Source organism: Bos taurus, chromosome 15 (assembly GCF_002263795.3).
Source record: "Bos taurus isolate L1 Dominette 01449 registration number 42190680 breed Hereford chromosome 15, ARS-UCD2.0, whole genome shotgun sequence".
In the NCBI taxonomy this organism is placed as follows: domain Eukaryota; kingdom Metazoa; phylum Chordata; class Mammalia; order Artiodactyla; family Bovidae; genus Bos; species Bos taurus.
This window is the reverse complement of record NC_037342.1, coordinates 24440456-24467362: the sequence shown is the minus strand read 5'-3', so window position 1 is coordinate 24467362 and position 26907 is coordinate 24440456. Positions and strand designations below refer to the sequence as shown.

The 26907-nt window shown below is 38.4% G+C and overlaps 1 protein-coding gene across 1 annotated transcript in view; it reads right to left on the bottom strand.

Moving 5' to 3' along the window:
* The window catches only part of HTR3B (5-hydroxytryptamine receptor 3B), a 35796-nt gene extending 15390 nt beyond the window's left edge, over positions 1 to 20406 (bottom strand). The window contains exons 1-3 of the mRNA XM_010812414.3: positions 20249 to 20406; positions 2001 to 2045; positions 1425 to 1534 (exon numbers count right to left, since the gene is read on the bottom strand). Coding sequence (XP_010810716.3) covers positions 1425 to 1534; positions 2001 to 2045; positions 20249 to 20392 — 299 coding nt within the window. The 5' untranslated portion in view covers positions 20393 to 20406. The remainder of the gene's footprint in view (positions 1 to 1424; positions 1535 to 2000; positions 2046 to 20248) is intronic.
* Between the last annotated feature and the right edge of the window lie 6501 nt (positions 20407 to 26907).

Genomic DNA, 26907 nt, shown 5'->3' with positions numbered 1-26907 from the left:
TGATGTACTCTGCATATAAGTAAAATAAGCAGGGTGACAGTATACAGCCTTGACGTACTCCTTTTCCTATTTGGAACCAGTCTGTTGTTCCATGTCCAGTTCTAACTGTTGTTTCCTGATCTGCATATAGGTTTCTCAAGAGGCAGATCAGGTGGTCTGGTATTCCCATCTCTTTCAGAATTTCCCACAGTTTATTGTGATCCACACAGTCAAAGGCTTTGGCATAGTCAATAAAGCAGAAATAGATGTTTTTCTGGAACTCTCTTGCTTTTCCATGATCCAGCAGATGTTGCCAATTTGATCTCTGGTTCCTCTGCGTTTTCTAAAACCAGCTTGAACATCTGGAAGTTCATGGTTCACATATTGCTGAAGCCTGGCTTAGAGAATTTTGAGCATTGCTTTACTAGTGTGTGAGATGAGTGCAATTGTGCAGTAGTTTGAGCATTCTTTGGCATTGCCTTTCTTTGGGATTGGAATGAAAATTGACCTTTTCCAGTTCTGTGTCCACTGCTGAGTTTTCCAAATTTGCTGGCATATTGAGTGCAGCACTTTCACAGCATCATCTTTCAGGATTTGAAATAGCTCAACTGGAATTTCATCACCTCCACTAGCTTTGTTCGTAGTGATGCTTTCTAAGGCCCACTTGACTTCACATTTCAGGATGTCTGGCTCTAGGTGAGTGATCATACCATCGTGATTATCTTGGTTGTCGAGATGTTTTTTGTACAGTTCTTCTGTGTATTCTTGCCACCTCTTTTTAATATCATCTGCTTCTGTTAGGTCCATACCATTTCTCCAGTATGGACCATATATCATCTGGTTTCCGGTAGTGACCATATATCATCCCAGACTAGCCCAGAAGTGCAAAGACTGAATCACATTGTCCATGAGACAGTCACCTGGCAAATGTGGGTTCAGCGATGACAGCCTCATGGGTCAACTCACTTGCTACTGTTAAAACATAGACATAATCCATGGGTAACATCAAGCATTAGCAATCAAATCTTTATCTTAAAGGGCTTCCCAGGTGGCGCTATTGGTAAAGAACCTGCTTGCCAATGCAGGAAATGGAAGAGATTCAGGTTCAATCTCCGGGTTGGGAAGATCCCCTGGAGGAGGGCATGGCAACCCACTCCAGTACTCTTGCATGGAGAATTCCATGGACAGAGGAGCCTGGTGGGCTACAGTCCATGGGATTGCAAAGAGTTGGACACGACTGAAGGGACTTAGCATGCATGTACACACTGTATTTTAAATGATGTCAACTCACGGTTTTGATACTGCTAACCTGAATGCTCCCAACAATACAGCTCCTCTTCAAGTTGAGAGACAAAAAATAATAACAATGTCTGAAAGGAAGCAGCAACTGGTTTGAGTATTCTAAGCAGTCTACACCCCACAGAAACACACCCGAACACACTTACTACTCATTTATGATGATATCAGGGGCCCAGATGGCACTTAGAGGTAGAGAGATCTCTCTAATCTCATCAAACATGCTGGAGTTCCAGGATAAAAACTCATCATCCCAAACCTGTAGCCAAAAAGAAAATGTCACAAAGAGGTAATGTCAGCTCCATCAAAGAACTGAAGAGGAATTTAGATGAGTAACTCAATTGATCAGCCTGTTGCTACTATCTGTTAGGGGAGAGGACTTCTCATCCAACTCCTAAAGATGTTTGCCCTAATCAGAAACAACAGCCATATATCTTACTTGGATTCTAATAAATCAGGTCTGCTGCAGATGTAAGGAAATTTAAAAGGAAAGATAATATTTATTCCTGGGACTTCGCTGGCAATCCAGTGGTTAAGACTTAGAGCTTTCACTGCAGGGGGCATGAGTTTGATCCCTGGTCAGGGAAATAAGACCCCACATGCCACATGATGCAGCCAAAAAAAGGAAAAAAAGGATAATATCTATTCTTTCAAATAATTACATTTTTCAGCAGATCAATTTCAGGAGTCCAGCATGCATAGAAGGAAAAAAAATAATCATTTACCTCACGATACCATATGCTTGTCTTTAATTTTTGATTCTGTGTATCCTGCAAAGCAAAAATTAAATACACAGCAAATCTTAGAGAGTCAGTAAATCAAAGCCCAATTCAACAGTATGACAATTCAGAGGAAGAAAATTGCATCCAGGTAAATAATGCTGATTTTAAAAACATCACCTTGACTCTTTAAGATCTGAGTATTCCCAGTTATTTATTACATACACCTGTTGCTATAAGCTTTACTGTATTATCTATGACAAAATGATGCTTTAACCACACTTGACATGTTAAATGATTTGCTAATCTCTTTCCTACTTTAATAGTTACTCTGCCATTAATCAGACTAAAACATGATATATAGTCATAGCCAATTCTGGACTAAAAAGATGAGACCAAGCTCTTATCTGTAATTAAGATGTTATTCCTAATCTTCGAATGAGTATTATTAATATTTCAATTGCCATTGGCAGCCTTTCCTGTTGTTACCTTATGTTTGGATTTCTCTGCTTATATAACAGATTGAATGAGCTTAATCCAAGTGAGGTATATTTTTGATGATATAAATAGATGTGATTCCCCATTCTGCAATGAATCAGTGATTAAAAAAGCAAAGACCACCCCCCCAAACAAAAAAAAAAATCCTCTTCATTAAATTTTTTTCCTATTGAATCTAGTAAAAAAACAAAAACATGCTATAGTTACTATGTTCTTAGGGATTAAAAGGAATATTTCATACCACATTCAAACATTAACTCAAAATGGATCATAAACCTAAATGTAAGAGCTAAAACTACAAAACTCTTAGAACAAAACATAGGAGTAAATATTCATGACTTTGAATTAGGCAATAATTTCTTAGATAAGACACCATAAGCACAAGCAACAGAAGAAGAAGTAAATGGGACTTCATCAAAATTTAGAACTTTTGTGCTTTAAAGTCAAATGACAGGAAGTCGATGACAACCCACAGTGTGGGAGAAAATACTTGCAAATCACACAGCTAGTAAGAGGTTTGTATCTAGAATATATAAAGAACTCTTACAACTCAACAATAAAGATAAGTAACCAAAATTTAAAACAAGCATCAAAGAACATAATATAGTGAGAAGGAAACTCATGGAATGTGAGAAAATATTTGTGAATCATATAGCTGATAAAGGGTTATTATCCCAAATATTAAAGAACTTCTACAACTCAAAACCAAAATCCTTATTTAAGAATGGACAAAAGACTTGAACAGACGATTTGTCCAAAGTAGATATTCAAATGCCAATAAACACAGGAAAATATGCTCAGCATCACGGCTATGGACCAAACTGTGTTCTTCCAAAATTCATATGTGGCTGTATTTGGAGACAGGACTCTCAGGAGATAACTAAGGTAAAATGAGGTCACAAGGGTGGGCCCTCATGCAAGAGGCTTGGTGGCCTTAGAGAAAGAGGAAGAGAGAATGATCTCTTTTTCCTCCATATGAAGACACAGTGAGAAGGCAGCCATCTGCAAGCTGGAAAGACAACTTTTACTAGGAACCAAACTGGCCAGAACTTTGATCTTGAACTTCCCAGATTCCCAAACTGTGAGAAATAAATTTCTGTTGTCTCAGTCACCATGTCTATGATATTTGTTAAGGCAGTCAGAGTCAGAGCTGGCTTATATAATCTCTAATCACTAGGGAAATACAAATTGAAACCCACAATGAAATACCATTTCACTCTCATTAGGATGGCTACTTTGTTTTTTAAGCAGAAAATAAGTGTTGGTGAGGATAATTGGAATTCTTGTGCACTGTTGTTGGGAATGTAAAATGGTGCAGCTGCTGTGGACAACAGTGTGCTGTTCGTAAAAACTTAAAAATAGGACTACTACGTGGTCCAGCAATTCCACTCCTTGGCGTTTACCCAAAAGAACTGAAAACAAGAACTAGGTCAGATATTTGCACATCCGTGTTCACGGCAGCATTATTCACAGTTGCCAAGGGGTGGAAGCAACACAAGTGTCCATCAATGGAGGAATAAATGAACAAAAAGTAGTGCATACATACAATGTAATATTTACTCAGTCTTTAAAAGAAAGGAAATTCTGACACATGCTACAATATGGATGAAACTTGAAGACTTTATGCTGAGTCACAAAGTAAGCCAGTCACAGAAGGACAAGGTGATTCCACTATACACTAGGTACTTAAACCAGTCAAATTCAGAGAGACAGAAAGTAGAATGATGGAGTGTTTCCCAGGGGCTGGGAAACGGGGAGTTAGTGTTTAATGGGTATAAAGTTTCAGTTTCAGAAGATGAAGAGTTCTGGAGATGGACGGTGGTGATGATTGCACAACAATGAGCATGTACTTAGTGCCATTGAACTGTACACTTAAAAAATGATTAAGATGGTAAATTTTATATTATGTGTATTTTACCACAACAAAAATAATTATTTAGGGACTTCTCTAGCAGTCTAGTGATTAAGACTCTGAACTTCCAAAGCAGGAGGTATGGGTTTGAATGAACAGGGAACGAAGATCCCACATGCTGTGCGGCCAAAAAAAATTTTCAAATGACTACCCAATGTTCTGTAATGACCTAAATGGGAAAAGCATCTGAAAAAGAATAGGTATGTATATGTATAGCTGAACCATTTTGCTGTATACCTGAAACGAATATAATATTGTAAATCAAGTATACTCCAATACAAATTTGAAAAAAAAAATGAGCAAAGGACTTGAATAGATATTTCTCCAAAAGAGATATACAAATGTGGCCAATTAGCACTTGAAAAGATGCTCAACATCATTAGTTATTAGGGAAATGCAATTCAAAACCACAATGAGATACCACTCTACCCCATTAGGAGGAATAAAATTAAAATAACAAGTGTTAGGAAGAATGTTGAAAATTGGAGCCCTCATACATTGTTAGTGGGATTTTAAAGTTGTGCAGCCACTTTGCAAAATAATATGGTAGTTCCTTAAAATGTTAAATATAGAGTTACCATATGACCTAGCAATTCCACTCCTAAGTGAATAATCAAGAGACTTGAAAGCAAGTCCACACACTCAAAAATACCTGTACAGAAAAAAAAAAAGCAAACCTGTACAGGAATGTTCACAGCAGTTAAAAAGTGAAAATAAGCCAATGCCCATCAACTGATGAATGGATAAACAAAATTAGTATATATCCATTCAATAGAATATTTTCCAGCACTAAAAAGTAATGAAATATGATATATGCTACGATATAGATGAACCTTGAAGACATTATGCTAAATGAAAGAATTCGGTCACAAGAGGCCATTTATTGTAAGATACCATTTATATGAAATGTCTAGAATGGGCAGATCTATAGAGGTAAAAATTAGATTAGTGTTTGCCTAGGGCTGGTGGGGATGGGATGCAGGATGTGACTGCTAACGGTATGAAGGCTCTTTTTGAAGTGATGAAATGCTCTGAAGTTAGATAGTGGTGATGGTTGCACAGCTCTGTGAATATACTAAAACCACTGAATTGTATACTTTAAATACATGAATTTCGTAGTTGGGTTGTACATCAATAGAGCTGCCATTTAAAAAATGTATGAATAGAGAAAAAGGAAACCATCTTTGAAAACATTTCCAGGGAATGTATAAGTAAGGAGGCTGATATAGACTGCAGATAAATCCATTTCTTCCCATGGGCTTCCCTGATAGCTCAGTTGGTAAAGAATCTGCCTGCAATGCAGGAGACCCCAGGTCGATTCCTGGGTCAGGTAGATTCCCTGGAGACGGGACACGGTACACACTCCAGTATTCTTGGGCTTCCTTTGTGCTGGTAAAGAAGTCACCTGCAATGCAGGAGACCTGGGTTTGATCCCTGGATGGGGAAGATCCCCTGGAGAAGGGAAAGGCTACCCACTCCAGTATTCTGGCCTGGAGAATTCATGAACTGTATAGTCCACGGGGTCCCAAAGAGTTGGACACGAATGAGCAACTTTTTCACTTTCACAATCCATCATTAAAAGTTGCATCATTCAAAGAGAATAGAGATATAGAAAATCCAAGATGAAAATATGTAAAATAAAATGTGAAACGCTTCTGCTGATTTTGGTTCAAAGGTATAGAGTCATTTAACTAACATTTGTACTTCTGTAATATTAAGTATAATATCAATTTCAGTAAAACAATGGAGCTGGGGAGTTATGGCATGAAAGCAAATAACAGGTCCATTTTCTTCCCTAGAACAAGATACATTAAATTAATTATCCAGTGAATTATCCAACCACATCAAAGATAGATGATGTTTGTGCATGGGGCCAAGACTACCACTGTCCTCAATCCAGGCTGGGTGGGGCTGCTGCTGCTGCTGCTAAGTCGCTTCAATCATGTCTGACTCTGTGCGATCCCATAGATGGCAGCCCACCAGGCCTCCCTGTCCCTGGGATTCTCCAGGCAAGAACACTGGAGTGGGTTGCCATTTCCTTCTCCAATGCATGAAAGTGAAAAATGAAAGGGAAGTTGCTCAGTCATGTCCGACTTTTCGCGACCCCATGGACTGCAGCCTACCAGGCTCCTCCATCCATGGGATTTTCCAGGCAAGAGTACTGGAGTGGGGTGCCATCACCTTCTCCTCTCTTTGGAGGGGGTGCACCTGGAATTGTGCAATACTCAATACTATATAGGTGTGCACAGGGGGTGGCATAGTTTGAAAGAGAAACAATAAACTTTTAAAGTTCCCCCTTTCTACAATCAAGAAAGCAAGTTGTTATTGCATAAATATTTCTAGGTACCTTTAGAAAAAAAGGATGGTTCAAAGATACAGTAACCCTGTTATAGTTGTTCAACAAAGGCTAGCCTGAGTGAACTTACTCTACAGATTTTTATGAACTTCAAACAGATACTTGGGAAAGGCAGGTTTTAAAATGGTATACAGTTATCCCTCAGTATCCATGGGGGATTGGCTCCAGTGGCTCCAAAACCTTCTTGGTTATCACAATCTACAGATACTCAAGTTCCTTATGTGTAAAATGGAGAAGTATTTGCATATAACCTCCACACATTCTCCTGTATACTTTAAATCATCTCTGTGCTGTAATTGCTTATTTGCTTTGGTTGTGTCCGACTCTTTGCGACCCCATGGGCTGTAGCTCACCAGGCTCCTCTGTCCATGAGACTCTCCAGGCAAGAATACTGGCATGGGTTGCCATGCCCTCCTCCAGGGGATCTTTCTGACCCAGGGATTGAACCCACGTCTCTTGTGTCTCTTGCACTGGCAGATGGGTTCTTTACCACTAGCACCGCCTGGGAAGCCCAAATCGTCTCTAGAATACCCATAATTACCCAATACAATATAAATGCCATGTAAATAGTTGTCAGTGCACAGCAGGCAAATTCAAGTTTTATTTGCTGGAACTTTCTGGAATTTAAAAAATATGTATATTTTTGGTCTAACGGTTAGGACTCCATGCTTTCACTTTGGAGGGCCCACATTCAATCCCTGTCAGGGAACTAAGATCCCACAAGCTGCTGGGCATGGCTAAATAAATAAATAAAAATATTTTTGATGCAGAGTTGGTTCAATCCACAAATATCTGCAATCTCCAAAGATATGGAGGACTGATTGTACAAAGTGAAAGCACTGAATTCACAGCATTTCCCCAAGAAACAGCTTGGAAGAGGGACAGAGGGGACTCCCAGACAATATCAGCTCTGTGAGGCTCAGGGTGGAGAGCTTACCTGTGGCCAAAGAATCAAAACATAAAATAGGAGCAACATTGAAACAAATTCAATAAAGACTTAAAAAAATAAGACCTCTAGTGAGAGCTCCGGGTTGGGCACACCTCTTTCTTCCAAGTTCCACTGGCTGAGACAGCCTGAAATGGATCATGTCTCACCCACGAAAGCATGAAAAGACTTCGTTCTAGGCTTAGTTGCTTCCTAGGTGGCTCAGTGGTAAAGAATCCTCTTGCCAATCCAGGAGACACGGGTTTGATCCCTGGGTCGGGAAGATGCCCTGGAGGAGAAAAATGGCAACCCACTGCAGTATTCTTGCGGAGGGAGTCTGAAAGAGTTGGACACTACTGAGCGTCTGAGCGTATATAGGCTTAGTTCCAATCAACCAGGGAGAAATCATCATAGGGAGAAAAAGTCCGAAATGTAGTTTCCATTACCAAGTAATACAGCTTTTCACTACTCTCTCCTAACAAATACACTTTTACATCTAGGAAGTGTCGGGACCAGTTTCTTCCCCACTGTGAGTCTTGTTGACTCAGTCACAGGGCTGGAGAGGAAGGTCTCCATATCCTAATGTTTCCTTTCCACCGTCATTGTACCCAGTTTGGTTCTGTTAACTGCCATGTTGATGCCTTTGCTTGTTTTTCTCTTCCTGTCCAGCCCTTTGTCATGTTACACATAATAATAGTGTTAAGGATTTTTTTTCCTAACATCTTAGAGGGGGTATCTGGGAGGATTGGTTATTCAGCCCTAAAGAACACAATGTCAAAAAGAAGTTTGAGGCTAAAACTGAAGTCTTTTTTTTTTTTTTTTGTCAAGAGAAACAAGTTTCTCAATGCCAGCTGGTGAACATAATTGGTTCTCTGGTGGCATTATTCACAGCTTTTCCCTCTGTGTATCTCTCTCTTTTTTTTTTCTTTAGATACCTTCCATCCTGCTTGTTAAAAGCAAAGGATATTTCAGAGAATTGGAATTCATTAGTCTTCCTAACAGAGGGAGTCTATTTAGATCTAAATTGGTGGTTAGCAAATATACAGATAATTCCCGCACATTCTTATTTATCTTTCCCAGTTCTGAAGACTATAGAAACAGATGCCTCAACGTCTGGCTGGGAGGCTCTAGTCAATGGACTGGAATACAAAGGTATCTGTGATTCGGAATTGACAAAACTCAATAGAAACAAATGGAAACTCTTCACTGTTGAGTAGATTATCTCTATAATCAGATTTCCCTAAGGTACTCATAATACCCAGAAATTCTAAGACGAGACTGTAGTCTTTCATGTAAATAAAACAGGAGGCAAAACATTATAATGGAAGTGAGGTGCAGTGATGAAAGCTGGGCTGAAAGCTCTTCACTCTAAACAAAAGTTGCCAGCAGTTCAGCTGCTGGCAGATGCATCCAGCAAGTTATCTATTCACATTGGGAATGTCCTTGCCTGAGCAGAATCTGTGAGCAATTTTCATCAAGTTCTTCAAACCAGTCATGCCTCTGGAATGAACCTTAGGATCAGCCCACCTGAATGTAATATAGACATTTGCAAAGCATATTAGACTAAGTCATTCATAAAGATGATTCTAGAATTGAATTCACATATCCTAATTAACTGATTAAGCAAATATCTACACAGCTAGCTTTGAAGGAAGATGTGTGTGTGTGTGTGTGTGTGTGTGAGTGAAGTCACTTCAGTCATTTCCAACTCTTTGTGACCCTATGGACTGTAGCCCACCAGGCTCCTCTGTCCATGGGATTCTCCAGGCAAGAATACTAGAGTGGGTTGCCATGCCCTTCTCCAGGGGATCTTCCTGACCCAGGGATTGAACTGGCATCTCTTATGTCTCCTGCCTTGGCAGGCAGGCTCTTTACCACTGAGCCACCTGGGAAGCCCGAAGTAAGATATATTGTCCTGGATATTGTGGTAAATAGGATCATGAGTTTGAAAACCCTTCCCTCCAGTAGCTAGTTTTAAATAGTGTTATTATTATTATTATTATTACTGTTGATATAGGTTATGTTTAAATCTTTATTGAATTTGCTACAATATTGCTTCTGTTTTACGTCTTTTTTTTGGCCACGAGGCACGTGGATCTTAGCTCCCCCAGGTATTGAACTGGCACCCCCTGCATTGGAAGGTGAAGTCTGAACCACTGCGTCACCAGGGAAGTCCCTCAAGTAGCTATTAATACATTAGGGTGTGAGACATTTTGGGCTTGCCAGATGGCTCAGTGGTAAAGAATCCGCCTGCCATGCAGGAGATGGTGGTTCAATCCCTGGGTTGATAAGATCCCCTGGAGAAGGAAATGGCAACCCACTCTAGTGTTGTTGCCTGGAAAATTCCAAGGACAGAGGAGGCTGGTGGGCTTCAGTTCATGGTGTCGCAAAGAGCTGGACACAACTTAGTGATGAAACAGCAGCAGCATAGTATGTGTCATTTTAACTGTCAACCATGTGCATAGAGAAATACACATACTTCACTGTATTCAAAGGAAGGAGACATTGCTGCCAGATTGGAGAACTGAGTAAAATCTCTTTTAGGAGCTGAGATTTGACGGTTCTAATCTTTTGTAGATGGAGAATGATAAAGAAGACACATTCAGTTGAGGAAACAGCAGAATGAACAGCATACAGACAGGATCCAAGAAGTTCAGGTTCATTGTAACATTGAGTACACGTAGAAGATAAAGTCAAGACAGGAGATAGGGAAGAAACTAGAGGGGTGGAATGTAAGATTTTTCCATATTTCAGAAGACAAGTTTTCCATATCCAGTAAAAGGATATGTCTAACATATTCTTGTAAAAAACAGTATATTTCACAACAGTGGAGTAAAGCATTATCTTTGAAAAAATAACAGTGTTCTCCTTACCTATCATAATGGATATGATTTGTTTTCTCTTATCAGGGTAGGAAGAGTTAGACCAAAAATTCAAATTCAATACCTTCAACTAGTTCAGACAAGTGAAACATTTTTTAAAAAACCACTATTTCAAAAGATATTAATAATTCTCATCTCTTGATGTGATTGTCATGTAAGCGATCTAAAACTGTCAGTTGCCCTGAGGTACTGGGTAGGCAACAAGGAGTGGAGTGGCATGAATTGTACTGTTCTCGAAGCTTTGGCCTACAGGGCATTTCTTTGCACTTATGTGGACAGATTTGGATTCCAGATGTCATGTGGGCAGCTAAGCATTGCCAGACCAGAAGCTCCAAGTTCACTGTCATTGATGGAGTGATGCATTAAGTTCTTGCAGAGGCCTAGTGTTTTTATAGTTTACAGCAATGATAATCCCAGGCTTTAAGGGTGTCAAATTATTTGGTGAATGTTAACTAATTTGCCCTGGTTTTCAGTAATTCTTTTGGTGATTATTGTTTTTTTTTTTTAATAAACACTAAACTTCTAAAAAAAAAACAAAACAAAACTCAATTTGATATGGTTGTTCCAAGGGAAAATATTAATATAACGACTTTACTCCTTTCCCTTATCTCAAAATAAGCCTGTAAAGCCAAGTCTGAGCAATTCTACTTTACCTTCATCAATATGAAGTCAGAAAGTAGAAGGATGAGGAAAGACCTAGAAACCTGTCTTTGTCTCTTACTCAAAGCTGATGTTATCCCTGTGTTGGAGTTTCATGTAACATGGTTCATATCATGTCTTTTTCAAATCATGCTTCTCCCATTGGACAATGTCCAATAAACAATACAGACATAATAACCTACTGACAACTAAATAGCGAGGACTAATGAAATACGCCAAAGTCTTTGACTGTGTGGATCATAATAAACTGTGGAAAATTCTGAAAGAGATGGGAATACCAGACCACCTGACATGTCTCTTGAGAAACCTATATACAGGTCAGGAAGCAACAGTTAGAACTGGACATGGAACAACAGACTGGTTCCAAATAGGAAAAGGAGTACATCAAGGCTATATATTGTCACCCTGCTTATTTAACTTCTATGCAGAGTATATCATGAGAAACGCTGGGCTGGAAGAAGCACAAGCTGGAATCAAGATTGCTGGGAGAAATATCAATAACCTCAGATATGCAGATGACACCACCCTTATGGCAGAAAGTGAAGAGGAACTCAAAAGCCTCTTGAGGAAAGTGAAAGAGGAAAGTGAAAAAGTTGGCTTAAAGCTCAACATTCAGAAAACGAAGCTCATGGCATCTGGTCCCATCACTTCATGGGAAATAGATGGGGAAACAGTGGAAACAGTGGCTGACTTTATTTTGGGGGGCTCCAAAATCACTGCAGATGGTGATTGCAGCCATGAAGTTAAAAGATGCTTACTCCTTGGAAAGAAAGTTATTGACCAACCTAGATAGCATATTCAAAAGCAGAGATGTTACCTTGCTAGCAAAGGTCCATCTAGTCAAGGCTATGGTTTTTCCAGTGGTCATGTATGAATGTGAGAGTTGGACTGTGAAGAAAGCTGAGCAATGAAGAATTGATGCTTTTGAACTGTAGTGTTGGAGAAGACTCTTGAGAGTCCCTTGGACTGCAAGGAGATTCAACCAGTCCATCCTAAAGGAGATCAGTCCTGGGTGCTCATTGGAAGGAATGATGCTGAAGCTGAAACTCCAATACTTTGGCCACCTCATGCAAACAGTTGACTTGTTGGAAAAGACCCTGATGCTGGGAGGGATTGGGGGCAGGAGGAGAAGGGGATGACAGAGGATGAGATGGCTGGATGGCATCACTGACTCGATGGACATGAGTTTGAGTGAACTCCAGGAATTGGTGATGGACAAGGAGGCCTGGCGTGCTGCAATTCATGGAGTCGAAAAGAGTCAGATGTGACTGAGCGACTGAACTGAACTGAATATCTCTTAAGTAAGTGAAGATGCAGCCCCATAAAATTGTCTCTAAAATTCTAGATCAACATCAAAATAGAAAAGAGATTTAAAGGAGTTTTCTATTGGAGCATTGTGTAAGACTACATTGTGGAGAGTAAGAGTGGGCATTTTCTGCCATTTGATTAAAAAGTACTTTCTAGGATCCTGGATATAGTGCTTTTACTAGTGCGAATGGGAAAGTAAAGCTGGATAAAGTGAAACTATTTGCTAAATGGGGGATTTTTTGTGTGTGCTCCATTTAAATGCACGTGCTTATGAGGAACTAATGAGTAGGGGTTTATCTAAGCTAGAGAAAAATTATGCTAAAATAACTTACATCAGATAAAAAATAATTTGAACCCTGTTATAACAGATAATTTATACTTTTACTTTAAACTATTTTCCATCTATTTCAATACCTGAATCTCAGTCAAAAAATCAGAGTCTGTAATTCATAGCATAGCACTCAAATATTAACGTAGAAAACCACCTCCATTAAAATAAATTAAAGAGAAATTATTGAATTATTTTAACAAACTACATTAAAATAATAACATTATATTGTAGGATACATTATGTATGCAAATGTAAAGGGAACAGGTATGTGGAATTTTACTGTTGTAAGTTTTGTGTATTTTATGAACTATAATAACATTAATTCTAAGTACATTATATTAAGTTAATGATCGGTATGGAAACCCCTAAAATAACATCTAAAAATAATACACAGAGGGACTGCAAAAAAGTCAATTTGATTTTACAGGAACTAAAATCAAATATTAAAAAATATTTAGTTTATCCCAAATAAGGCAGGATAAGAGGAGCAGAAAACAGATGAGACAGCTAGAAAACAAATAGCAAGATGGTATTCATAAATGGATAAAACACTCCAATTAAAATGCACAGGTTGACAGGTTAAAACAGCAGTACCCTGGAACTCAGCAACAAAAAGGAGTGAACAATTGATATACACACAGAGACCTGGGTGAACCTGAAGGGAATTCTACTGAATGAAAGAAGGCAACCTCAAAGGGAACATACTATGTGGTTCCACTTATATAGTAGTCTTCAAATAACACAATTATAAAGATGGAGGAGAGACCCATTGGTTGCCAGGAGTTGTCAGAAGAAAGGATTGTGTCTGTAAGTGAGCAGCATCAGGGAACCCTGTGGTGAAGATCGTGTAGATGGATGTGGTGGTAGTGGAGGTTACACAAAGCTACATGTATAATAAATTACAGAGAAACACACACACAAATACACATACACACAAAGAAGTATATGTAAGACTAGAGAAATCAGAATAAGCACCAATGTCAATTTTCTAGTATTGCTGCTATACCAAATTTATGTAAGATAAATACAGGGGGCATTGGGTGAAGGGTGGACAGAACCTCTCTATAAATTTACTTGCAACTTCCAATAAATTTATAATTACTTAAAAATAAAAAGTTGGGAAAAAGCAAGACCAAACTACTTGCTCTAAGAAATGACTTTAAATACAATGCCACAGATACTGAAAATAAAAGGAAGGCAAAATATATACCATGCAAAAAGTAAGCATAAAAAAAAAGCTTCAAGAAAAAAAGTATTACCAGAGGTAAAGAAGGGCATTTCATAATGGTAAAAGGTTCTATTTGTCAAGAAGACATAATCTTAAATGTATATGCATCTAATAACATGACAGAAAGGGACAAACCACAATTATAGTTGGGGATTTTTACACACCTCTCCATGAATTAATAGAACAACAACAAAAAACACTGAAGTTTTAAGAACCCTTAGCAATACTGTAAACATGTTTATTGAATTTATATTTATAGAACAGTGTACCCCTTCTATTCAACATTGTACTAGAGGTTTGAGCCAGTGCAATAAGCAATAAAAGAAAAGGTATAAAGATTGGAAAGAAAGAAGTACAACTTTCATTATCTACAGGCAACATGATCTTCTACATAGGAAATCTGAAAAAAAATCTACAAAAAGGCTCAAAATTTAATGTAATGGCAGGGTTAAGGCCAATATATAGAGATCATTTATATTTTGTATACTAGCAAGAAACAGAAACCTACAATTAAAATATCATTTATGATAGCATCAAAAATGTGCATTACTTAGAGATTAAATTTAACCAGATATGTACAAAACTGATGGAGAAGGCAATGGCACCCCACTCCAGCACTCTTGCCTGGAAAATCTCATGGACGGAGGAGCCTGGTGGGCCGCAGTCCATGGGGTCGCTAAGAGTCGGACAAGACTCAGTGACTTCACTTTCACTTTTCACTTTCATGCATTGGAGAAGGAAATGGCAACCCACTCCAGTGTTTTTGCCTGGAGAATCCCAGGGATGGGGGAGCCTTGTGGGCTGCCGGCTATGGAGTCGCAAAGAGTTGAACATGACTGAAGTGACTTAGCAGCAGCAGCAACAGTACAAAACTGAAAAATGCTAAACATTACACAAAGAATTAAAGAACTAAACAAGTGGAGAGATACAGTGTTGTCATGGATTAGAAGTTAAGATTCTGACTCTCCTTTAGTTGATCTATAGATTTCATGTAACCTCAATAAAAAATATGTCAGTCATAAAAACAGAAATGAGTGAACTAAGTGAATGAGTGAACTAAGTAAATGAATGAACATACATTCTTAAGTGTGTATGGAAATGCGAAGTACCTTGAAGAGTCAAAACAATTTTAAAACAGAAAATTACGTTTGGAAGACTCACACCACCTGATTTCAAGACTTCTGTAATGTGCAATAATTGACACAATATATTGATGTAAGTAAGGAGAAATATATTGACTAGCTGGACAGAATAGAATCCAGAAATAGACTAACACTCTACAAAGAACTCTTGCAACTCAATAATAAGAAAGCAAACAACTTTTTTTTTTAAAAAGTAAAAGATTTGAAAAAAAGGTAAAAGGTTTGAGTGAATACTTCATTTTAAAAGATAGATAGTTGACAAATAAGCACACAGAGAGATGTTCAACATCATTAGTCTTTAGTGAAATGAGTTTAAAACCACATTGAGATACCACCACAAAGCTAACAGAATGGTTACCGTTTAAAGAGATTGACAATATCAAGTGTGGTAATCATGTGGAGGAACTGAAATGCTCATAATTTGCAGGTGGAATGTACAATGTCCAGCCACTGTGGAAAGCAGTTTGACAGTTTCATTTGTAAAGTTAAAATTGCCTTATACAACTCAACAATCCCACTCGCAAGTATTTATCCAACAGAAGTAAAAACATATGCAAATGTTTATAGTGATTTTATTCAAAATTGCTCGAGCTCAGAAACAACTCACATGTCAAACAACTGGTAAACACATAAACAAATTGCAGTCCATTTGCACAATGGAATACTACTACTGATACATGGATCACACACACATACAACACAGCGTGGATGGATCTCAAAGGCGTTATTCTAAGTGACAGAAGCCAAAGGACAAAGAGGAAAACACAGTATGATTCCATGTATATGAGAAAGGCAAAAACATAGGGAGAAAAATAAAATCTGTGGTTGCCAGAGACTGGGGTCAGCGGGGGAAGGGATTGGCTTTAAAAAGATGAGTTTCAGTCTGTATAATTTATACCTCAAATTTTGAAATGCATCAAAATTTCATAAGATGCAGTTAAATTCGTGTTTGGAGGAAAACTTATAACTTTAAATGCTAAAAGTAGGAATGAAAATAGGTTTAAACTCAATAATACAACTTTCCATTTTAAGAAAGTAGACAAAGAAGGACAAATTAAGTGCCCAGCAAGCAGAATAAAGGAAATAAACATGAGTAGATAGAAGTGAAATAGAAACTGAAACGAAAATTCAAAAGCAACATTTGGTTCTTTAAAGAAAGAAATTGATAAACAATTTGACAATATTGGTCAAGGGAAATAAGAGAAAACACAAATTGCTAATATGAGGAATGAAAGAGGTAACATCACTGATGATCCTTTGGACATTAAAAGAATTAAAAGGGAATATTATGAGAAAATAAGTTTACAACTCTGATAAAACAGACAAATTCCTTGAAAAATATAAATTCCAAAAGTGACACAAGAATAGAAAATTTGAAAAATTGTATATTGTTAGTGAAATTGAATTTATATTTAAAAACCTTCCCACAAAGAAAACTCCAGCCCTAGATGGTTTTACTGGTGAATTCTATCAAACATTAGGGGAAAAAATTATCCGTATTAACACAATTCCTTCAGGAAACTGAGGAGGGAACACTTTTCATCTGGTTTTATAAAACCAACACCAAAAACAGACAACTACATTACAAGAAATAAAACCATAGCCCAATACTCCTCATTAACATAGATGCAACCTATCATAAGTAGGAATTCAAATTCAGAAATATATAAAAAGGTTAACATATCAGTATCAAGTAAAGTTTATTCTAGGAATGCAGGAGTGGTTTACCATTTGAAAATCAATCAAAAATAATTTACCATATTAACTGCATAAAATAAAAATCATATGACCATTCAAATTGATTGAGAAAAATATTGGTGTAATTCATAACATTCATGATTTTAAAAATATCTCTCAGTGTACAAAAATAGGAGGGGACTTCTTCAACTTGATAAAGATCATTTATGAAAAATCTATAACTAACACCATATTTAACGGTGAAAGATTTTTCCCTGAGGATGGAACAGATTACAGATATCTGCTCTTGTCCCTCCCATTAACACTGGTAGAGGTCTTGGACAATGCAGTAAGACAAGATAAGAAGAATAAAGGGCACACAGATTAAAAAAGGAAGTAGTAAAACTATTAGCAAATGAAATGATTGCATATATAGAAAATATTAATTTTAAAAGAACTACTGGATTAGTAAGTGAATTTTGCAAAGTCCCAGGATACAAAGTCAACATACAAAATTAATCCAGTTTCTTTATAATAGCAACAAATAAATAGAACATTTAAAATTTTAAGTAATATTTATAACAGCATCAAAAATACTATGGAAAAAGTTTAATAGAAACATGTACGAAACTTCTACATTAAAAATAATACACTGCTGAAGACCCAAATAAATGGAGAGAAATACCATATTCAACAATTGGAAAACTCAATATTGTTAAAATATCAATTCTCTCCTTAAATTTCTCTGTGGATTTCACAGCATTCCAAATAAACTCCCAGCAGGTTTTTTTAAGTAAAATGTGATAAGTTGAATATAAAATTTATTTGGAAGTACAAAGGTCCTAAGAAGTCAAACTATCTTAAAAATGAAGAATAAAGTTCAAGGACACATACTATCTGATTTCAAGATAACAAATAATCTGACACTTCTCAGTTAACTTAATTTTCAGTCAAGATACCAAAACAATTCAATGGAAAAAGGGAAACTTTTTTAAAAATGGTGCTGGAACAAATTCTAAATGCAAAAACAAAACACACATCAGCAACAATGAAAACCCTGACCTATACTTCACACCATTATACAAATTAATTCTCAACATATCATAGAATTAAATATAAGGAACTAAAAACCATAAATCTTCTGAAAGAACATATAGGAAATGTTTTGATGAACGTGGAGTAGATTTCTTAAGACAATATCCAGAAAACACTACCATAAATAAAGGAACTGGTAAAATTGGACTTCATTAAATTTTAAAATTTTGTTCATCATAAGCTCCATTAGGGAAATGTGTAGGCAAGCCAGAGTGAGAATAAACATTCACAATACATAGATGACAAAGGACTTGTATTCAGAATACACAAGCAATTCCTATTCATCTATAATAAAAAAAACAACAACCAACACTATAGAAAAGAGGAAAAGACTTAAACAGATACTTCACTAGGAAAGATACACACGTGGTCAATAAGCACATTAGAAAAGAGTCCCTATTTATTAGTCATGGGATGTATAAAAAAACACAACCACAGTGAAATACTCCTACATGTTTACCATAACGGCTAAAGTTAAACAAAACCGATAATACCTGATGCTGGTGAAGATGTGGGGAAATGAGAACTCTCATAGCTGACGGGTGGGAGTTATAAGGTACAATCACTTTCTAAAACAATCTGGCAGTTTCTCATTAAATATACATCTATTCTATGAGAAGTGGTGCTTATTCCACGTCTAGGTTTTGCATATGTACAGCAAAATACTTGTACAGAAACATTCATAGCTTTATTCATAATATACTAAAACTGGAAACAACAGAAATGCTTATCAACAGGAGAGTGGATAAACAAATCACGGTATAGCCATAACCAAATAATACCTATCAATAAAAAAGAAAAGCTACTATGTACAACATGAATGAACCTCGAAAAACATCTCAATATACATTAGGTTCAGACAAATATTGTTTGATTCCACTTATATGAGGTACCCAGAATAGCCAAATTCAGAGAGTCAAAAAGTACACTGGTAGACGCTAGGGGCCAGGGGGTGGGGTGGGGTGGGGTGGGGAAGGTATATGGGGAGTTAGCGTTTGATGAGGACAGAGTCCCAGTTTAGGAAGGTGAAAAATTTCAGAGATGGATGATGATGAAAGTTGCATAATAGTGTGAATGTCCTTAGTGCTACTGAACTGTACAGTTAAATATCATTAAAATAGTATGTTTTATATTACTTGGCTTCTACCACAATAAAAATATTAAAAAATAAATAAACACAGGGAACAAAATTATGCTGAATGAAAAATCCAGACACAAGAAAGTACATACAGTAAATTTTCATTCTTATGAAGTTCCAGAATTGGCAAAAATAATCTATGATGACCGATATCAGAATGGTGGTTTTCCCTGCGGATGGAGGGGATGGTGATTGGAAAAGAAATGGGGGATCTTTGTAAGGTGATGGAAACGTTTGATATATGGATAGGGATATGAATTATGTGGGTGCATGCAATTATCAAAACTCATTGAACTGTACACTTAACATTTGTGCATTTCAATATCTGTATATTACTTCTCAACTGGAAAAAGGTTTTGAAAAGTAAATTGAAAAAAATTTTAAACCATGTTAACAAACAAGCTCAGTAAAGTCTGATTTTAAAAGAAATCAAAGTAAATATAGAATCTATTAATATTGAAGACTTTGTAATGAAGAAAAAGGAGAAGGAAGAAGCAGAGATAATTATACAGTCTATCATCTACCGAGGGTTTACTAAGATCTCTAGTAACTACATGCATTTTCTCATTTAATTCCCACAATAACCTATTTTTAAGCCATAGTAGGAAAGACACGCTTTAATAAACAAATCTTTCTACCACCCTTAGCAAATGTCTTAGGTATAAAGTCCCTTAAAAACTCAGGAAACCAAGACATTTTTTTTTCCTCATTTTAAAATTGCAAGCAGTAAGTTGTAGAAGTTGTTTTCATAAACCTACTGTTACCACTAAGAAATGCGAACCACAGAAAATAATATCTATTACCATTTCTGGTTGCAGCAATACTCATAAAATATGTGTGTGACCTATGCCCACAATTCTGAAAGCATCTTAATTCTGTGAAATTCCTATTTCTAGACTATCTGCCCCTCACAGTGTAAGTTGGGGGCGAGTCAGCATGATTTGCCTAATAAATAGATACCCCAGGCTCACTGCTAAGATGAATCTAACACTAACTTCTCTATCGGCTCAATGAGAGTCTCAAGAAAAAACTTCTCTTGCATAAATAGCTGGTAGTTTTACAAAAGAATCATGGGACTAGGAGATGGTGGGATGGTCCTTACCACATCCAGCACGGCGTGAACAGATACATCCAAATATACAGTGGTGGCCTGGGTCCAGTTGTGAACTGGCCTTACTTCCTTCCGATACGTCTGTAATAGCTGCTTGGTGAGATGATGCAGAGCAGGACTCCTGGAATGAGGCATACCTATGGCCAGGATTCCTGAAAAAGAAAGCTATCACTGTGAGGGTGAAAATAAGAACTTAGCATCTTCAGGAGACTTCAGACTGCCCAGGGCTTGGTGGCTCCTGGAAGAATAGTTTTTAGCTCACCCCAATCTGCTGAAGTTCACAACCAACTCATGGACATTTTGTCAGACACATTTAAAATACACTGATGATACAGAAAACAAATTTACAGTGACCAAATGGGAAAGAGGCTGCTGCTAAGTCGCTTCAGTCATGTCCGACTCTGTGCGACCCCATAGACGGCTGCCCACCAGGCTCCCCCATCCCTGGGATTCTCCAGGCAAGAACACTGGAGTGGGTTGCCATTTCCTTCTCCAATGCATGAAAGTGAAAAGTGAAAAGTGAAGTCGCTCAGTCGTGTCCGACCCTTCGAGACCCCATGGACTGCAGCCCACCGGGCTCCTCCGTCCATGGGATTTTCCAGGCAAGAGTACTGGAGTGGGGTGCCATCACCTTCTCTGAGGAAAGAGGGGGTTGGGATAAGTTGGGAATTAGGGATTAACAGATACACAGTATATAAAATAGGTTTAAAAAAAAAGCCCAAGGACCTACCATACAGCACAGGGAACTATATTCAACATCTTATCATAACTTACAATGGAAAAGAAACTGAAAAAGAATATATATGTGTAAGTAAAAGTGCTTAGTCGTGTACAACTCTTTACAGCTTCATGGACTGTAGCCTGCTAGGCTCCTCTGTCCACGGAATTTTCAAAGCAAGCGTACTGGAGTGGGTTGCTATTCCCTACTCCAGGGCATCTTCCCAACCCAGGGATCAAATCTCTTGTGTCCACTGCAGTGGCAGGTGGATTCTTTACCACTAGTGCCACCTGGAAAGCCCATACATGTGTGTGTGTGTGTGTGTGTGTGTGTGTAAATGTGTCACTTTATTGCACACCTGAACACTGTAAATCACTATACTTCAATAAAGAATAAAACAATTAAGTCAGCTGATGGCCTAAATGCCCAATGGAGAAATCTCACTGTAAAGATAAATAAATCAACTCCATCTCTGAGGATGCAAACTTGCTCTACGTTTCCATTTTTACAGCTATCTTGCATCTTGAAGACAGCATCCTTTCTTTATTCCTGTATCACCCCCTCCTGGTACACAGGAGAAAGCTTCTGATGCACTTAACCAGCTTCCTCCTTGGATTTTTCTTTTGATTTTTCCATTTATAATTCAAAAATCACATAAAAAATCTAAGCAGAAACATGGACAAACCACTTGAATCCAAAGAGCTGTGTGGATTTCTAAATAATGGATCAAGGAGAATCCTATTCATATTTTTCTCCTCAAAAATCATATTTGTTCTCTCACTCAGTCTGTCTTAAAATGCACTTGTCAGAAAACGAGATCTTCATTTTGGGAAAATTCTCTGAGGTTCCAGGGAACAACCATTTCCTGTGACCCAGGAATCTTGATTTGTGGAGGAACTGTGATGAGTGTCGAGGCTGGAGAGGCCAGGGGGAAGCAAGCAAGAGAAATGAGCACCAGCAATTGGAAGTGACAAATCTGTGAGGCCTTTCTCGAAATTGCAAAAAGATATTTTGTTCACCAGCTTTGTTGGCCCCTGGGGGATTCAAAGCTTCCCTCAGTCATTGGACTGAAGCAAATTGCACACCCCCCGCCACAGCGCGGGCGAACTCTATCCGTGGTGTCCTGCGCGTGAATTCACCGCGACTCTCAGCGGTTTTGATGGTTATTTTGATGAGCTGCTGAAGGTACGCAGGCTCCAGCAGGAAACTGGAAATGAGGTACCTTCCCCCTGTGCGACAATCCTGTTTATACCCATCTCTTTATGAATGATGCCGTGTCACTTGCCGCCACAGGCAGCAATTTCTATGATTTATCAATGTCAGTGTGACCAAAATGCTAACGACGGTGCTGGAGGGGACGTTCCAGACTCATTGTGGGCAGTGGAATATTCACTTTCATTACCATCCGAGCCGGGAATCTAATGAGTGTTTTAAACTCCCTAACTATTCATCCAACAAGACGCCAGAAGAGGCAGCCGCTCTTTAGGCATGCAGGAACTAAGGTGGGTGGCTCACATCACGCATCATCTTTAGTTTTTGTGAACTGCGATGGTCAAAGATGTGGTATGAATCTCTGTTTTGCTGCTGTTCACTGGCTAAGTTGTGTCTGGCTCTCTGGGACCTCATGGACTGCAGCACGCCAGGCTTGTCTGTCCTTCACTATCTCCTGGAGTTTGCTCAAACTCCTGTCCATTGAGTTGGTGATGCCATCCAACCATCTTATCTTCTGCCCCCTTCTCCTGCAATCTCTCTGCTTGGGACTGTTTCTTGCTGGCCGACCCCATGGGAGAGAATTCTGGACCCCAAAGAAAAATTAGTATCGTGTTTTTCTTGTGAATTTCACTTAGGGCAACTTCAGTTTTACCTCGCTTGGAATCTCCCAAGTCCCAGCTGGGAAAACACGGAAATGTGCGTGTCTCAATATAGGAAACCACCCGAGACAGAGTTAATAATTCTGAGAAATGAATGTTCTCTACACCCTCTGCTCATAGGGCCTCAAATTCCCCTCTGATATCTTTCCTGTGGATATAGGTCCCTAATGGATAAACATATTTTCAAAAATGAATCAAAGTCGTTGGGTAAAAAGAGAAAGTTCTGGAAGCTGGAAACAAGAACAAAAGAGAAACCGGGAGTGATAGGAGAAAAGAAGCAAAGGGAAGCATGGCTAAATAAACTACAGGGGGAAACAGTTCTTTGTTTAAAATGGGAAGAAATAATAAATTACATTTCTACTATGAATACAAATTTGCCTGAGGAGAAAGATCAATTACAGGAGAGAGATTAAGGATTTAAGTGACCATTAATTAACAGTAAATTATGCCCCTTGAAAGCTAATGTGACATTCACACAAGCACTAAATGACTCACAGTTCAGTGATGTTTCAACAGACACTGATGGAAGCTATCAACAGACCCAGGAAAGACACCACACTAGCACTGCCTCCTTGAATGCTAATAACCAGCATCAAACAATGCACTTGTAAGATTTCTGAAAAGTAGAATGTGTTATGAACTGAGTTGTGAAGCACTTCTAGGTAAAGAGAGGTTTTAAAAAGATAAGAATATAATAGAATTATTCCTTTGCTTTCCTTATTTCAATGAGTTACATACACACCTATCTTAAAGTGTTCTGGGCACTTTGATGAAAAGAGCTGTTTCTGGTTTATGAGTATACCACCTTTAGGATATAAGAGACTAGTACTGCAACAGGCTGGGACCTGGGACCTAGGGTCCTCTGCTGTAGTGTTTGTACCTGGGCAAACGTCTCCTGGAGAAACAGAATACAAAGAAGCTATAAGGGACTAAAAATAACCATGTGCATGTGTAGTTGGGGCAAATTATGAACAAGATACAAAAAGACCAAAATCCCAAATGCCACTTCTGAAGAGTGGGGAGCAAAAGCAGGGTACCGTGTTTGCCCCCTGCTTACAACACTACCAGAGTGGTGGGCAAAACACCTAAGCCACGCCTCTGGCTCGATCACAGACCTGCCCCTAGCTTCATCCCATGTAAAGAGCCAGCTCAGCTCTGAGTGTGAGCTAGGGAACCTGTTGTGTAACTTCTCCCTGCTGCAGCAGGGGCCCCAGTAAAGACTTGCCTGAATTTCCTGTCTAGTCTCTGATCAATTTCTATTGAACAATAGATAACAATACATATATCTGAGAGGTTACAAGGTTTAGGTGTGTGGTATTATTAAATATCTAATACTGATTAAATGACTTGCTGTGTGCCAGGCACTGGGCTGAGTCCTTTATGTAAATTATCTCATTTAACTTCTACCAGAGCTTTATGAGATAGGTACCCTACAACCCTGTTAGGACTCACAGGTGAGGGACTCTAGGCTTGGTGAGGTTAGTACTGCTGAAGATCACACAGCTTGCAAGCGAAGAGGATGGAATTGAAACGAGGCAGATCTGGATCCAAAGACCAAGCTCTTACTCTGATACTACACCGACCTGGCTCCCTGAGAATCCTGGGAACAGCGTGAGTAGCCCTTCAAAAGGAAGACTTGCATACGCCCACTACCATGTGTAAAACAGCCAGCCAGTGGGAACCTGCTGTAGAGCACGGGGAGCCCAGCTCCACGCTCTGTGATGACCTAGAGGGGTGGGATGGTGCTGGGGGGGAGGACTAAGAGGGCGGGGATTTATGTACACACATGGCTGATTCACTTTGTTCTACAGCAGAAACTAACACAACCTTGTAAAGCACTTATACTCCAATAAAATAAATAAATAACATTTAAAACAAAAAGGAAGAGTTGCATGGTGTACAGTTTTGGAGAAGAAACAGCTCATTGTTATTTTCTGGGTTTGTGTGTTTTGGGGTCAACAATATCTTAAATTTGCATTGCACCTGATGATTTCATAACGCTTTCTTATTTGGCCTTCATGAATATGCAAAATAAAAAGTTAACTTACAGGGAAGCAGAATCTCTGAGGTACATGGACTCACCCAGGGTCACATGGCTGGTGAGCAGTGTGATAGGACCACGAGGTTCTAATTCAGGCCTCCTATCCTATTCCAGCACACTGCCTCTGGGTTCAGCTCTAAATTGGTGGTTTGTTAAGTGCTCTTATATTTATAAATCAACCTGATATTAACCCAGTAAAATTTTCAAAGAGTAAATTTTTCTGCAACGAACGTTCTCAGTATGATTTATGGTCAAGTGCTGACTATGAGATGCTATTAAAACACTTTCTCTGCCACATTTAGAACAAAAATCAAGCGTAATACAAAACATTAAAAAGAGAAATCATTAAGAAGAATTTCTTCTATTTTCAAAACCTTCATTTTTCTATTTTATCTTGCTTCGTTTAATGTTGACAATTATTTTCTGCTAAGAAACCCATTTGGCATTTAATGAAATTTCCTCTGTTTTCATTTTTATAATTAAGATGCTTTTATCCTTTAAGTTCAACATCCAGGATTTTTAAACTTTAATGATAAGTGGCTATTTTTCTTCTCTATCCAATAAAAAAATCATTTCCAGCTGCTTGGCCACCAAATTCCTTCCTCATCTCTGTAATTGACTCATTCTACTTTCAGTTATATTTTAAAACATGGAAATTCAGATATGAGCTCTAGGAGAACCTTCAGGAACAAGGGGTGTTGGGAAACACTAGCATGAACATAAATTTTTGATTTGTGTATGTTTTCTAGGAACCAACTGTATTCTAACTCAAATGGTTCAATAGGGTAGAGTTAATACTGGCACCATGGAAGTTTAATTCCAGAAACGTAGGGGGGGAAATATATATATATATATATATATATATATATATATACACACACACACACACACACAACATATATGTGTTGGTTTATTAAGTATTTTTTTAGGGGAACTGTACATTCAAAACATGCAAGTTTCTACAGCTCATCTTTAGAGAAATACTCCACGTCTATACAGACTTTGTAGGACTAGATGTAAAACCCTAACACCAAAATGACACTCAGGTGCCTGTAGCTATGATGGATCCAAGGGACTCTCTCCATGGGCTTCTAAAGACCAAGACTATTTTGGATAATAAAAATATACTCTTCAGACATAAAAGTAAATCTGAAACAGAACGCCCCAAACCCTCAACATCAATTGTTGTAAAGAGAGCTTGATTTCTAAGGAAGGAGAAATTTATCCAACAATTGTTCACATTTCAGAGCATACTTTTAACTTTGTGGAAAGCCCCACTGTGTGTGGCCCTATGGATATACGCACCTATAATTGTAGGAGCAAAGTCACAACAGAGTGTTGGTCTCCTTGTAGATTCACAGGCCTGGCATTTTACAGATGGTAAATAAAAGCAAACACTTGTGAGGAGTTACACAGCACAACGTAGAAAGGCTTGTCTCTAGGTTCTAGGTGTGAATACTCGACGCCTAGTAAAACCACTGACGCACTCACCTGAGGCAGCTGCCAGGACGAAGGGCCACAGAGGAGCCATCACACCTGCCAGTATTCCCCAGGCACGTCCTGAAGATGAGAAACACAGCTTGCCTACTGGATAGAGTGCCACTCAGTCTTTCCTAAAAGAGCTCCTTTCTGCTCCATTCTTCTCTGTTTGCCGGTTTATGCTGTCCTTGCCGATGCTGTTTTGTAAACACTGAACGGGACGAAAGGCAGTACCAACACCACACAAATGTTTTGGAGCCGATGCCATTGCAATACCCCTTAACTTCTCCATTTGGTTCTGCCCCAGGATCAGATCATGGCCAACATTTCAATTTCCCTGACAGGAGATAGCTAAGTGAATAATGTAATCTAAGAGGAGCCCCTAAGGAGGGGAAATTCCACACTAATATGATTTCCTTTACAGCCTTTACCTAAGGCAATGCTCTTGCTGACATTCAGGACACTAATTTCATTAATAATTGAGATCCAAATAGCTGTTCTAAATCAGACTTATGCAGAACATCTTCAGCATTTGACAATG